At 56.7% G+C, this 13,010-nt stretch overlaps 1 protein-coding gene across 3 annotated transcripts; it reads left to right on the top strand.

The window, feature by feature from the left end:
- Nucleotides 1–120: 120 nt before the first annotated feature.
- RAD51D (RAD51 paralog D) lies at nt 121–12,625 on the top strand. Of its 3 annotated transcripts, XR_006417193.1 has the most exons (11): nt 121–199; nt 956–1,017; nt 1,671–1,789; nt 2,881–2,962; nt 4,228–4,362; nt 6,564–6,659; nt 8,155–8,245; nt 8,719–8,789; nt 9,918–10,085; nt 11,206–11,359; nt 12,513–12,625. XR_006417193.1 is itself a non-coding variant. In XM_044456166.1 (10 exons), the coding sequence occupies exons 1-10, from the start codon at nt 121–123 to the stop codon at nt 11,209–11,211; spliced, it is 909 nt and encodes a 302-aa protein (XP_044312101.1). In that variant the 3' UTR covers nt 11,212–11,952. The 3 variants fall into 3 exon arrangements, 2 of the variants coding, with proteins under 2 accessions (XP_044312101.1, XP_044312100.1); XM_044456166.1 differs by lacking the exon at nt 12,513–12,625 and having other exon boundaries at nt 11,206–11,952; XM_044456165.1 differs by lacking the exons at nt 11,206–11,359; nt 12,513–12,625 and adding an exon at nt 10,781–11,164.
- The last annotated feature ends 385 nt before the right edge of the window (nt 12,626–13,010 follow it).

Genomic DNA, 13,010 nt, shown 5'->3' with positions numbered 1-13,010 from the left:
CGGGGCTGCCCGGGCCCCCTCGCTTGCGCAGGCGCCTGCGGGGCGAGGGCGAGGGCGAGGGCGAGGGCGCCGCCGCTCCGGGGACGCGCCGCGGGGACGCGCGCCTGGGGCCGAGCCACGATGCGGCTCCGCGCGGGGCTGTGCCCGGGCCTGAGCGCCGAGGCCGTGCGGCTGCTGCGCGCCTCCGGCGTCCGGACAGGTGAGGCCGGGCGCCCTGGCCGGGGGCGGAGGGCGAGGCGAGGCCGCCCCCGCGCGGCTTGTCGGGCTCGGGCGCCCTTCCCTCGGCCCCGAGCCCCCACCGGCCTGGGGCGGCCCGGGCGGGTGCGCGCACTTTGCGGGAGGGAGAAAAAGGGTTTACTTATTTATTTGTGTATTTGAACCATTTCTATGCCGCCCCATTCGCAAAAAGCCTCGGGGCAGCTTACGACATAAATAAACAATTACATAATGAGCCTTAAAAATCCGGAAACATCTCGGTGCATACATAAAAACCCAATAAATGCAATCAGTAAATTAGCAATTAAAATGACGTTTGAATACAAAGGTCTTGGCCTGGCGCAGAAAGCAAATAACGACGGCGCCAGGCGGACCTCTCTGGGGAGCGCATTCCAGAGGTGGGGTGCCACTGCAGAGAAGGCCCTGCTCCGGGTGCTCACCCTCCTACTGTCTTTCACGGAGGGCCCCCGAGAAGGGCATCCGCCGCCGATCGCAAGGGGCGGGAGGTTGTCTCTGCCACTTTCTTCACACCATGGATTCTTTTGTCCGTATCTCCCTTCACTCGTATTTTTTTTAAAAACGAAGCAGCTCATGCATGCTGGTGCTCAGTGAGGTTCAAAGGTATCCCCATTGGGTCAAGGTGGGTCAGGAGGCGAGCGGTCAAAATGAAGGTTGCACATGTTAGTGTTTGGGAACATGTCCAGCTGAGCCTTTTCCCTTCGGAACATCTGCTTTGCAGTGGTGGACCTCGTCTCGTCAGATCTGGAGGAAACTGCTCGGAAGTGTTCCTTGTCCTACAAGGTGAGCTGGGAGCGCCGCTCCAGAGGGACGGACGGTTGGATTTTTCGGCAGACGACCTTCTGCTCCAGCTCATCGGCTCCCCAAGAAACAAGAGCCCTCCAGCAAGATGTCATGGCACCGGGCACTGAACGCTGGGTGATGGTGTAGCTGCCTGCAGAGCCAGCAACGCTTTGGGGAACGCCACAGGTGGCCTCCCGGAGCGGAGACTGAGGCTGGCTTCGGATGCGCGTGGCGCTCGCAGCGGAGCCCACCTCCTTCAGTGACTCAGCCGGGGGCGAGCAGCAGTGGCCCCGGGCGCCTTGCCTGGGGCTTGTGGAGTCACCCACGGTGTGAATGCTTCCCTTCCGTCTTCAGGAGCTCCATTGCACTGCCTTTCCCAAGCTGGCACCCTCTAGATGCACTGGACTCAACACACATCATCCACCACCTGGCTGGGGATGATGGGAGTTGCCGCCCAACCCGTCTGGAGGGCCCCAGCTGGGGAGAGCGCTGCTTGCTGACGCATGGGCCTGTGCCCTGGGCCCTCGGCCAGCCTTTGTCCTTCAAGTTGCTGGCAGTGCTTCTCCCTGCAGTTCAGGCTGAGGCGGGCTTTGCGGGGGGTTTCCATGCTTCCCACGGCAGGCCTCGTGATGCCCCCTCTGCTTCCTTCGCAGGCCTTAGTGGCGATCAGGCGCGTGTTGCTGGCACAGTTCTCCGCCTTCCCAGTCAGCGGGGCTGATCTCTACGAAGAGCTAAAGACCACCACGGCCATCCTGTCTACCGGCATCCAAAGGTAAGGTGGGCCACCCCGCCTCCCCGGGCCTCTCAGCCCAGAATGGGTCTGCCACCATAACTTCCAATTCTGGGATATCAGGATTTCACCACAGGGATGCGAAGGGATGGAGAGATGCCTGCGGCAGCTTTCCTCCCTTCTTCCGCAATCTATTTTCCTTTGTTGTGCCTCTTTAGATTACAAGATTTACGGATTGACTGGGTTCAGAAAACACGCTCGAGGGTTAGGTGTTGGTTGTTGTTAAAGCGTGAGTTACTGTGTTGTCGGAACCCAACTGAGATAACAAGCCGCAGTCATAGCCCACAGTTTACAACCCAGCAACAAACCATGGATTCTCTTCATGGGTTGTTCAAGTTTAACAAACCATAGTTTGGTAGCACAGGTGGGACCAGACAACGTGATAACCCATGTTTCAACAACCCACAGTTCAATTAGTGTATTGTACATTGCAAATACGTTGTTCTGGGATCCCTTCGGGGATCCCAAGGAGCAGGATAAAAGTGCTTTAGATCAATCCATAGACCATTTAAACTGGGTAGAGCTTTCTTCAGAGAAGCACCTGCTGAGGCCCTGCCTCCGTCAGAAGTCAGGGTAAATGGAGAACTTTTTGGCACCTACTGAATGCCTGCTGTGGCACAGTAGAATTACCTAAGTGGGGGGACCACTGCCAAGAAGGCCCTGTCCCATGTGCCGTCTTGGTGCTAGGCCTCTCTGTCTGAGGCAAAGTGCAAAGCTGGCTTTGCGGCTCTGGCTGAGGACTCTGCCTTTAGGCATGAGGACAGCCGTGAGGGAGGTAAAGGCAAGAAAGTTTGAAAGGTGGAAGTGTGAAGTAGCGGTCAGGCCGTTGGACTGTGGCTAGCAAGATCCAGGCTCCAGTCCCCTCCTGGCCCTGAAGCTCACTGGGCAACTTTAGGCCAGTCCCTGATTCTCGGCCTCATCTACCTCACAGGGTTGTTGTGAGCATATGACAAGGGCCTCAGAAGCTGCCTTGAGCTCCTTGGAGGAAAAAGCGGGATATAAAAGTAATAATAAACACACGAGAGGGCTTTCCGTGTTCTGAAGCCCTTGTTCTCTTTCTTTCTGGCGTTTAGCCTGGACAAGCTTCTTGACTCTGGCTTGTATACTGGGGAACTGACGGAGCTTGTGGGGGCCCCCGGCACCGGCAAGACACAGGTAGACCCCGCTCGAACGGCACGCGGAGCAGCCACTGCTGTTGCGCTCTGGGCCTCTGCGTTGTGCTAGTGAAATCCTCCAACGGGGCGACTCCAGCTGCGCGTCCATAGGCATTTCCTTGTGTTGTTTGCAAGAATTAAAAAAGGCAGGATAGAAAGCCACACACTGCCCAGGTGGCTTCAGCCATTGGGCTGCATAGGAACAAAATAAATCTGAATGCTAATAGTAGCAACGGTACATATCCCCTCTTCCTAGCCTGCCCTTTATTGCCCAAGAGGCTCTTTGGGGAGGTTTGTCTTTAATGTCTCTGAGCGGCACTTTGGACTGTAACCCCCAGGATGCCTAACTTTTGGCCAGGCGTGCAGAGGCTGATGGGAGTTTAAATGCCGGTTGTCTGGAGGCTAAGCATCGGTGGTCTGGGGAGAGGTGAGGCCTGGACGTGGGTCATGTCTGATGTGTGCGGGTTGTTGGAGCCTGGTTTCCAGCAGCCCCAGCCAACATAGCCAGTGATAGGGGATCATGGGAGTTGGAAGCCCTCAGTGGAAACACTTCAGGGATAGAAGGAGTTCAGCCCTCTGTGTGATTTTACGGGACCCCCAGCGACCTTCCTAAGTGTGAAAGGGGGATGTGGTATGTTTGCACACGGAGCCCACAAATGGCCAGATCCCTGCCTCGAGACTGCGGATCGTCCGCAAACTGTTTGGTGCTTTCCCAGCACTTTATCACGCTTCAGGTGTTTCCGAAACCTCTCCCAGACCTGAGTTGCTGCTACTGGGAGCTTTGAGCTGCAAAAGGCTAGGGGCAGGGTTGGTATTTTTGCCCCACTTCTTTGGGCTTTGGGCCCACCCACCCCTGGAATGTGGCCCTGAGCTTCTCCAAATTGAATTCAGTCCTTAGGCTGATGGGGGTGCCCCCCACTGGCTCAGCAGGTATGTCTGCATGAGTCCAGGACCTCCACCACACGAGGCAAAATGGGTGGCAAGAAAGAGCAGGGCCGTCTTAGTTGTGGTGCCTCTCCTCTAGCACCCCTTCGCTCTATCTTCTATGCCTCCGAGGGGAAGCACTTCAGTAGAACTGCGTGTAGCGGCATCCCTTCTTGGCTGCCCCCGAATCCGCTTTGTTTTAAGCAGTGGGACAGAAGCCGCGTGACTGCGGAAAAGCAGCATGGGAGGGGAGGCCCCTCCGAGGGTGGCGGATGCTGGGAGCGGAGAGGTGCGGGCAGCGGTGCCACGTGGCGCCAGCCCTCCCTCCTGCCTGCGTTTCAGGTGTGCCTCAGCATAGCCGCCTGCGCCGCCCAGTTCCTCAAGCAGAGTGTCCTGTACGTCGACTCCACTGGCGGCGTCACGGCCGCCCGCCTGCTGCAGCTGCTTGAACTCAAGACGGAGGACAAGCAAGAGCAGGTCAGTGTTTGTCTTCGAGTGGCCGCCATTCGGCGCTGAGATAGGGAAGGCACCTGTGGCTATTCGCAACTGGGGCATCCCAGGAGGGGCAGGATTGCTGCACCCACTGAAGTTCTCCAAGCCAGTGCGGTGTCGTGCTTCAGAGCATGGGCCTGGGACTCAGGTGATGCGGGTTCGAGTCCCCGCTCGGCCATGGAGGCCACTGGGTGACTTTGGGCCAGTCACAGCCTCTCAGCCCAGCCTACCTCACAGGGGTGTTGTGGTGGGGATAAGATGGAGGAGGAGAATGATGTAATCTGCCTTGAGCCCTTGGTAGGAAAAAGGCAGGCTATAAATCGAAAAATAAATAAATAAGCAGGCAAGCAGGCAAGCAAGCGTCAGTTTGCACCTTGGGCTAGTCCACTCCCGTTCTGCTTTGCGCCTGCCTGCCTTCCCGCCTGCCTTCTCTGGGTTTGGTTAGGAAGAGCGCATGCATGCAGCAGGTTAGTGCGCGCCCGTTTGCATTTTTCAAAGTGTGCACCTCCTCTTGCCTCTGTTAATTAACAGGTATTTTAAAAATAACACCTGCTTTTTGAAGTGTGCCTTATTTTTTAAAAAATACACCTTTTTTCAACACAGCTGCAAGTTCAGGGATGCGAGAACAGGCTTCATACGAATGTGCTCTCGCTCACAGCCAGGTCATGTTTGGATTATTGGTAACTGAAATGAAATGTTCACACATCTCTGGGCACTCCGCTCCTCACATAATTTCTGCATTCCTAGTCTGGGAGCCGGAGTGGCGAAGAGCGTGGACTGGGAGGCGGGCGACCTGGGTTCTAGTCCCGCCTCAGCCATGGAGCCAACTGGGTGACTTTGGGGTGGTCACAGACTCTTGGCCCAGCCTCCCTCACAGGGTTGTTGTGCGGAGAAGATTAAGGAGAATGATAGAAGTTGCTAAATAAATCTCTAAGCAGACTCAGGTGAACTGGCTCTGCCTCATGCCTTGGAAGGAGGAGGGTCAGCTGTGGAACCTTTGGGTTCCTCCCAATTCTGGGTCATGGTGGGAAGCCCAAAGTGTGGCCCAGCTTTGGTGTGCAGCACAGGTCGGGCCCCTGCAGGCCAGAGCCAGCCCGGCCCCGCGCGGTTCCCCCATGGCCATTTTCCCCTCTTCCTGCTGACTGTTGTGCCTTCCTAGCTTTCCCTGGTGCTTCCTGGCTTGGACGAATGGTTCCTTGGTGGTCCTCCGTCCCACCCCTGCTTGGGAATAATGCAGTAGATCTTGTTGGAAGCTTGCATGTTCCAGAATCTCCCGCAGGCAATTACGGACCTTGAAGGCTAGTTTGTTTATTTAGCAAACTTATATGCCGCCCCATTCACCTAAGCCTCGAGGCGGCTTACAAATAAATAAATATAATTAATACAATAAAATACAATACAGATGGAGACATTCTGGCCAAAGTTGTTAAGATCAATAAATAGAATCAACAATTAAAATAACGTTTGAATAAAAAGGTCTTGGCCTGGCGCCGAAAAGCAAATAACTAACAAAAGCTAGTGCTTTTGTTATGGCCAAAGCCAGCCTTCACCGACCCGTTGCCCTTCAGGCACTTTGGACTTCAGCTCAGCCCCAGCCCACTCGGCCCATGATCAGGGACACTGAGGGTTGGTGTCCAAAACATCGGGGTTCGGGGATGGACGCTGGTTGGCTTTCACCAAATGGACGCCGAAGTGCTTGAAAGCACCGCTACCTAGGTGATGGCGCCCCGTCTCTGCTGCAGGGTGGAGTGAGTCCTTCACGGTGCCTGCGACTGGGTTCGGACAACACAGTTACTCAAAGATTGAGAGTGGGTGGTGGTTGGAGCATGGGTTGGTGCTGAAATGTGGGTTATCCTGCTGTCTGAGCCCAGCCATGCTAACAAACCATAGCTTGCTAACCATGAACAATTCATGAAGAGAACCATGGCTGCTTGTTGGGTTGTGAACTGTGGGTTATTCATGGTTAACAGACTGTGGTTTGTTAACGAGCCTGGATTCAGCCAACACACGAACCTGCATTTCCACAACAACCAGCACTCAGGCCAGACTCAACCTTTGAATGTGGGTCATCCTGTCACCAGAGTTCTTCGGGTTTTGCCCCCCCCCCCAACCTGGCATGTGGTTCTGAGCTGCTCCAGATTGAATTCGGTCCTTAGGCTGATGGGCTCCTTTCCCGCCCACTCTAGGCAGAGGCACTGCAGCGAATCCAGGTGGTCCGTGTCTTCGATGCCTACAGATTGCTGGATGTTTTGCAGGAGTACCGGATCAGTGTGGCCCAGCAGGTGAGAGTGGTGCGCATCATTTCTGCACACCTGACACCTCCATGATCTTCCTTGGAAGCTCAAGGTGTGACATCCCTCGCTCCAGGACAGGCTGTAGGGGTGCGCCACAGGTGGAAAAGCTGGGAAGGGACCAGAGGAGGGCGGCGCGGATGGTCCGGGGACTGGAGGCAGCCCTGTGAGGAGAGCTTGGAAGAGCTGGGCCTGTGAGCCTCGGGAAGAGAAGGCGGAGGGGCGGTGGGAAGGGGGCTGTCACAGGACGAGGGCCTCGCTCTCTCCTCGATCATCCTGGAGCGCAGGACACGGAATAGTGGGGACAAGTCCCAGGAAGCCAGATTCTGGCTGAGCATCAGGAAAAACTTCCCGACACTGAGAGCGGTACAGTTATGGGACCGGGCACTCAGGGGGTGGTGGGCACTCCCTCACCGGAGGCGTTGACGATCTAACTGGACAACCCTCGGAGAGGACTGGTTTAACTGGGAGTCCTGCGCTGAGCAGGGGTTGGACCCAGTGGCCCTCTGGCCCCTTCCAGTGCTGTGATTCTCTGAAGCTGTGCCAGGTGCTCCCCAGCTTTGGTGAGCAGTGAGTCTTTCTAAGGGGCGGCGCTCGATTGCCCCATGGCAAGAGGGCAGATGTGGGGAGACCTTTTTCAGCCTGTGGGCCGGATGAAACTCATCCAAGTGCTCAGCGCCTGTGCTCGGCTGCTGGTGCGGGGCCGAAGGCGAAGGTGGCTGGCACAGACACGCTCGACTTAGCTTAAAGCTCTTGTTTTTAACAAAACCGGAGGAGAGGCAGTTTGATTTGTTCAGAATCAGGAATGGGGGGGCATGTCTGGAAGAGAGGACTGATCCACCGGAGAACCCTAGAGTGACGGATTGGGACCCCAGATTTGCCACTTCAGTAAAGCTGTGGGGCTAATCATGCAGCTGAGATGGCCAAACTCACAACCAGCTCAGACCACCCTGCGCAAGACCCTCCCTGGTTTTGTGTCCTTGGGAGGGTACAGAACGTGCAGACTCGGGGTTGCAGGCTGCAAGGGCACGCGGTGGCCAAGCGGGATTTTGGGGTGCCTGGTGTTTTGCGAGGTCTCGAATGTCCCCAGGGGCCAGCAAGGGTGGGGGCGGCCGTGGGTGAGGCTCAGGCGGCAGAGGCGGCCTGGGAAGCCGGAGAGCAGGGTGAGCTGGAACGGGGCGCACTGCAACGGTGCCGAGGCCAGAGGTGAGGGCAGGGTCGGGCCCGCGGTGGGCCAGGCAAGGCGGCAACACAATGTGGCCCTTGCAGAAGTGGGCAGGAGAGCCCCTCGTGCCCTCAGCTGGCCAGAATGGACAGTTCTCCGTCCCGGAGCTCGACCCTGTGAGCGTCCGCGCTCATGCCGCCTGCGGGAGGCACGGGCCGAGCCGCTCCTGCCACGGAGCTCACAGCCTCATCCTCCCCGCATCACAGCCTCGCCTCTTCCATTCCCCCCCTCCCCTCCCGGCCCCCTGCTTTGCTTCTGCAGATAACGTGTGCCTCTCCGCCAGCAAAGGTGGTGCTTGTCGACTCAATCGCCGCTGTTGTCTGCCCTCTGCTGGGACGCCGGCAGCCCGACGGTAAGCCCCCCGCAGGCCTCGCCTCTCCTCCCCCTCCCGGGGACACGCAGAGGGAGCCCCGGGGGCCAGTGCCGCGAAGCAGAGCCCCAGTCATGCTTCAGGACCCACGCTGCTGGGGTGTGCGGGCCAGCCCCACGCACAGTCTGACTCCCGGGCCCACGTTCGGGGCAGCGGCCTTCCCCTGCCCTGCGTCTTCTCCCTCTGAGAAGCGGGGCGGCGGCCCCGAAACCTGGGCTCTAGTCCTCGCCTGGCCATGAAGCTCTCCAGATGTCCTTGGGCCTATCAGCCCAGGCTACCTCGCAGGGTTGTTGTAAAGATAAAATGGAGGAGGAAGGTGTCAACCGCCTGAGTTCTCGCAGGAAAAGGCATGGATTAATCCACTGATGGTTAGTCAGGCCAGTCTTAGGGGGGTTGCAGATTTGACGCAGTCCGTGTTGCTGGACTCCCACAGCACCCTCTCCCCCTCCCCACAGGCATGGCCCTCATGATGCAGGTGGCCTGGGAGCTGAAGGCCATCGCCAGAGAGTGTGGCGTCGCTGTTGTGGTAAGTGCCCGAGAGCAGCCCTTCCGTGGGTGGGCGGTGGGGGGGCGTGCAGACCGAGGCCTGTTCTGGCCCCCCTGCGGCGGGGGGGGGGCGGTGCTGGTGGCAAACGCCACCTCCTGCGTGGAGTCACGCCGCCAGCGCCTGCAGCAGCCGAGAATCGTGGCCCCTGGGCCAGCGTAGGGGTTGGACTCCCCTGAAACTTCCCACCCCTCGTCGCCACGGACGGCCTTTCCCACGTACTCTCTGGCACACACACCTTCGTCTGCTAAATCTACCACCAATGAAGCCAATCCTGCTTCAAACTGGCACCTTTCTAGCCCCATCTCCTTGCTCCTTGTGGTGATTTCGGGGTGCATGTGGCACCTGTTTGGACAGGGAAAAATTCATGCAATTTTCGGGTTTGTCTTGCCTAAATATGTGCAGCATTGTTCCTTACTGACATTGAGCCAGGTTCCTGTCCCGCCAGTGCTTCTGCCCCATTCCACCGTTGGGAACAGCTCCAGGGCAGCGCATTTTCATGCCGAGCCTTTCATGCCGCCCAAGGCCTCGGAGGGAAGCTAAAGGCACCGTCCAGAGGGGATGCCCCCCAGACGTGGCGCACAGAGGATGACGGACATGCCGTGTGGAGCAAGGGGAGCCGGGAGGCCGTCTGGACCGCCCGGCTCCATGCACCCTGCAGGCCCACTGCTTCGGTGTTCTGGGTGGCGAGAGAAGGCGGCTGGAGCACCCGTGCCCTGACTCCCTTGTGCGCCTTCCGCAGGCTGGTGCTTCTGACTGGGAGGGACCCGGCGTGGCTCTTCCAGTGTGGCCACGAGGCGGGGGAAAGAGCCCCGTGCCGAGGCCTGGCTGCAAGGAAAGCTTTTCTTGGGGGGCAATCCAAGGAGCCCTGTGCCCTCCCGATGCTGCCTGGGGGCCCTACAATTGCTCTTCCAGGTGGGGTCATTGCCACAGGCGAAATACTGAAATGCAGGTTTTAGTCGCCTTGGCATAGGCTCCTGATTTTCAATTTCAGGCCTGTCAGTGATGCAATACAGTTTCGCTCTTTTTCTGCATGTGCTCCCTCCATGACTGGTTGCTGAGAAATACTGTCAGCAAACAAAGCAATCTGACCAGCCCTGTCTCTTCTAGCTGACCAATCATGTGACCAGGGACACCAGCAATGGCTCCCTCAAACCAGCGCTGGGCCGCTCCTGGAGTTTTGTGCCCAGTACCCGGGTGCTGTTGAAGGACAGCAAAGACTCCTCTGGGAAGGTCACAGCTGGTCGGATCGCCTCTTTGGTGAAAAGTCCTCGCCAGGTAAGAATGCCTGGTGGTTGCCTTTTCCCCTGCATCTTGGTAGGCTGTGGGGCAGCAAAGTTTAGGATCTAGATCGGGGAAATACTGATGGCCTCATTCCATTCCTCACCATGTGCTGGAACTTATTTTGAGATGGAGCTGAGATAGGATAAGACGTGAAATAAAGACACCGCATACCCAAACAAAGTAACCAGATTAATTAAAAATGCAAGTCATCTGGCAGAAGTTAAAAAAACCATACAGTACAGTTTTGTGTTTGAGTCCAGCCACATCTGGACATCCGAGGTTCCCCTGCAGCAAATAATCAACTTTTTATGTTGAAACATGCAGAGGTTTATGCCTTAGGTTTTATTCTGTACAAGCCAGAGAATGAAGGTTCTCTACATACCTAGAGTGCAAACAAGTTGCATCAAAATATTTTATTTTATTACTGATTTCATTTTTATACTGCCCAACAGCCAGAAGGCTCTCTTGCATATTACTCGCGAGCGCCTGGGTGTTTCTGCTCTGAACGCTGCAGCGCAGCCTGCCACCTTTCCCGGGCACCCACCTCCTCCTCTCTGTTGCCCCGAAACCTGTTTGCTGAAATTGCATACTGGGGCGGTTCCCTCCACTGGGGACTTGCTTGGCGGCTCCTGTTAGGCCACTTCTGAGCTCTGCGGGCAAATGTGGCTTTCCGCGCCTGCCTTTTACAGGCCACTGAGACTGAGGTGGAACTGGACCTGGGGAACGGGGAACTCACGGAAAGCAGCCTGACGACATCTGGAGAGTGACCCTCGTGGAAAACGCCCATGAATGGTGTGGCCTGTTCCGTTGCTGGCTCGGCCGCTGCTTGCAGATCCAAAAGCAGAGCGAGACAGAGCGGTATGATTTTCAGGAGACGGGGAAAGCAGACCATTTGTACTGAAGACTCGTCTTCCCAGTCAGCCACGGAGCAAGGAGGGCCGCGGTGGTGACCAAGCCAGCATAAATTGCCCTGTTCCGGTCCCCGTAGGATGGGAATATTGTTTGCCGATAGGCCATTCCAACTTCCGCTTTTTATAAATGAATGCTCTTTGTCCAGACAATGAGAAACCCAAGCGGCCTCTGTATTTATTCCTAATTTTGTTGCATTCCACAGTCCTGATTCTCCTGGGCTGAATACCCTTGTCTTGCCTACTTGGAAAAGCCTCTGAGGCTGGACTTGGCAGCACCCGCCTTGGATGCTCTTTCCGGGCCGGATGCGGCCCCCAAGCTGCAAGGGCGACTTCACAGCTGGTGCTGGGAGGAACAAGGTGCTGTCATCCTGCAAGGTGGTGCTTTCAGTTCATCTTGTGAGCTGGTTGGTGGAAAACGTGCTTTCCCAATGCCTCCAGCTTTTCCTGTGGCCCTCTAGGCAGCATGTAGGGGGGGCCAGGATCCCATCCTTCGAGCATTATATTTCATAAAGAGTGATGAAGAAATATTGCAAAGAAGTAAAAGGATGCAGTTGTTCCGTAAAAGTGCTTCGGAGAGTCTTGGATTCAGGTTTGCCACAAACTTGTCCAGTGAAGCCATGAAGACGGGCTCTAATGCAGCTTTATGCCATATTCTCAAAGATGCACTTTGAACCCCATGTATGGAGGTGCCAGGCAGCAGTCTCTTGATCCGCAGCAGGTGTTGACCAGTGGCTTGGGAAGTTGCAAGTTCGGCCAACCAGTGCAGGCCTGAAGCAGCTCCACACAAGACGGTTGCCTTCAAAGTAGACATGGGAAACTTTCGCTTCAGGCACAGCCCAGCAACAAACCATGGTTAACTGCCGGGTTGTTCCCCCTTAAACAACTCAGTCTGGGGTTTGATGCCCGTGGAGGGGATGTTTGTGGGTTGCTGATAAAAAGTGCTCAGCCCATGCTCTGTGTTCTTGTTCTGTGTGAACCAGGCCTGTGTAGAAATCAGTCCAGGGTGACGACTGTATGGAGGGGCCCAAAGAGCATGTTTCTTAAATCACCTTGACGGGACTTTTTCTTGGTAGAATAGCGGGGCAAAATGACAGAAATGAATCATCCAAATAACAATCATGCTTGTTGTGGGGCAGGGCATTGTCCAGGGGTATTCTGGAAAATGCTGCTTGTGTGAATTTGTTACAGAGGGTGCATCGAAGGCGGCTTCTGTTTCCTGGGCAGAGACCGGGTTGGGCTTGGAAAGGCTTCCTAGATGCGCTTGCCTATTCAGCCCAGGCATTCCCAGCTCATAGCCCCGCTGCCTGAGGAATGCTGAGCTGTTGGGCTTTTCTCAGCCAAGTATGCATGCAGGACTTCTGTCTGTGCAAGTGTCTAGCATTGCACCTTTACCCTCTTCCCCGCAAAAGCGAATACAACGAAAGGCTATTTTATTTATTTATTTAGGAGACGTCTATGCCGCCCCATTCGCCGAAGCCTCGGGGCGGCTCACATCCATAAAAGGAACGAGGTGCTGTCATCCTGCAAGGTGGTGCTTTCAGTTCATCTTGTGAGCTGGTTGGTGTAAAACTTGCAGGCCCCATTTGGCGGAGGACAGGCGCTCCAAAATTGGGGTCTTTTGCAACGTTTGCAAAGTTTGGGGCCTTTTTCTTTTATGGCTATAAAAGAGAGAGAGCTCTGAATTCAAAATTGCAGAATCAGGTGATATATTTTACGGGTAGCGTTTCGAGGCAGCGGGACAGGACACGCGTGATGGGTTCGTGCGTCTCTCCCGCGGGCGGGATTCGAACCGGCGCGTTCCCGGGCCGCTCTGGCCGCTGGCCGGCCCCCTCTCTATGGCGCCAGGGCCCTCCGGGCGCGCGGCGGCGGCGGCGTCGCCTCCCTGTTGCCATGGCAGCCCGCGTCGCGGCCGGGCGCCGCGAGCGGGGCGGGCCGAGGGCGGGGTCGGGCGAGGGCCCGCCCACGGCCCACCGGGCGCCGTCAGTTGGAGCGCGGCCTTCGGAGGAGG

Source organism: Varanus komodoensis, unplaced genomic scaffold, assembly GCF_004798865.1.
Source record: "Varanus komodoensis strain SLA01 unplaced genomic scaffold, ASM479886v1 scaffold81, whole genome shotgun sequence".
NCBI lineage: Eukaryota > Metazoa > Chordata > Lepidosauria > Squamata > Varanidae > Varanus > Varanus komodoensis.
The sequence above is the reverse complement of the archived record's forward strand: the minus strand, read 5'-3'. Positions and strand labels throughout refer to the sequence as shown.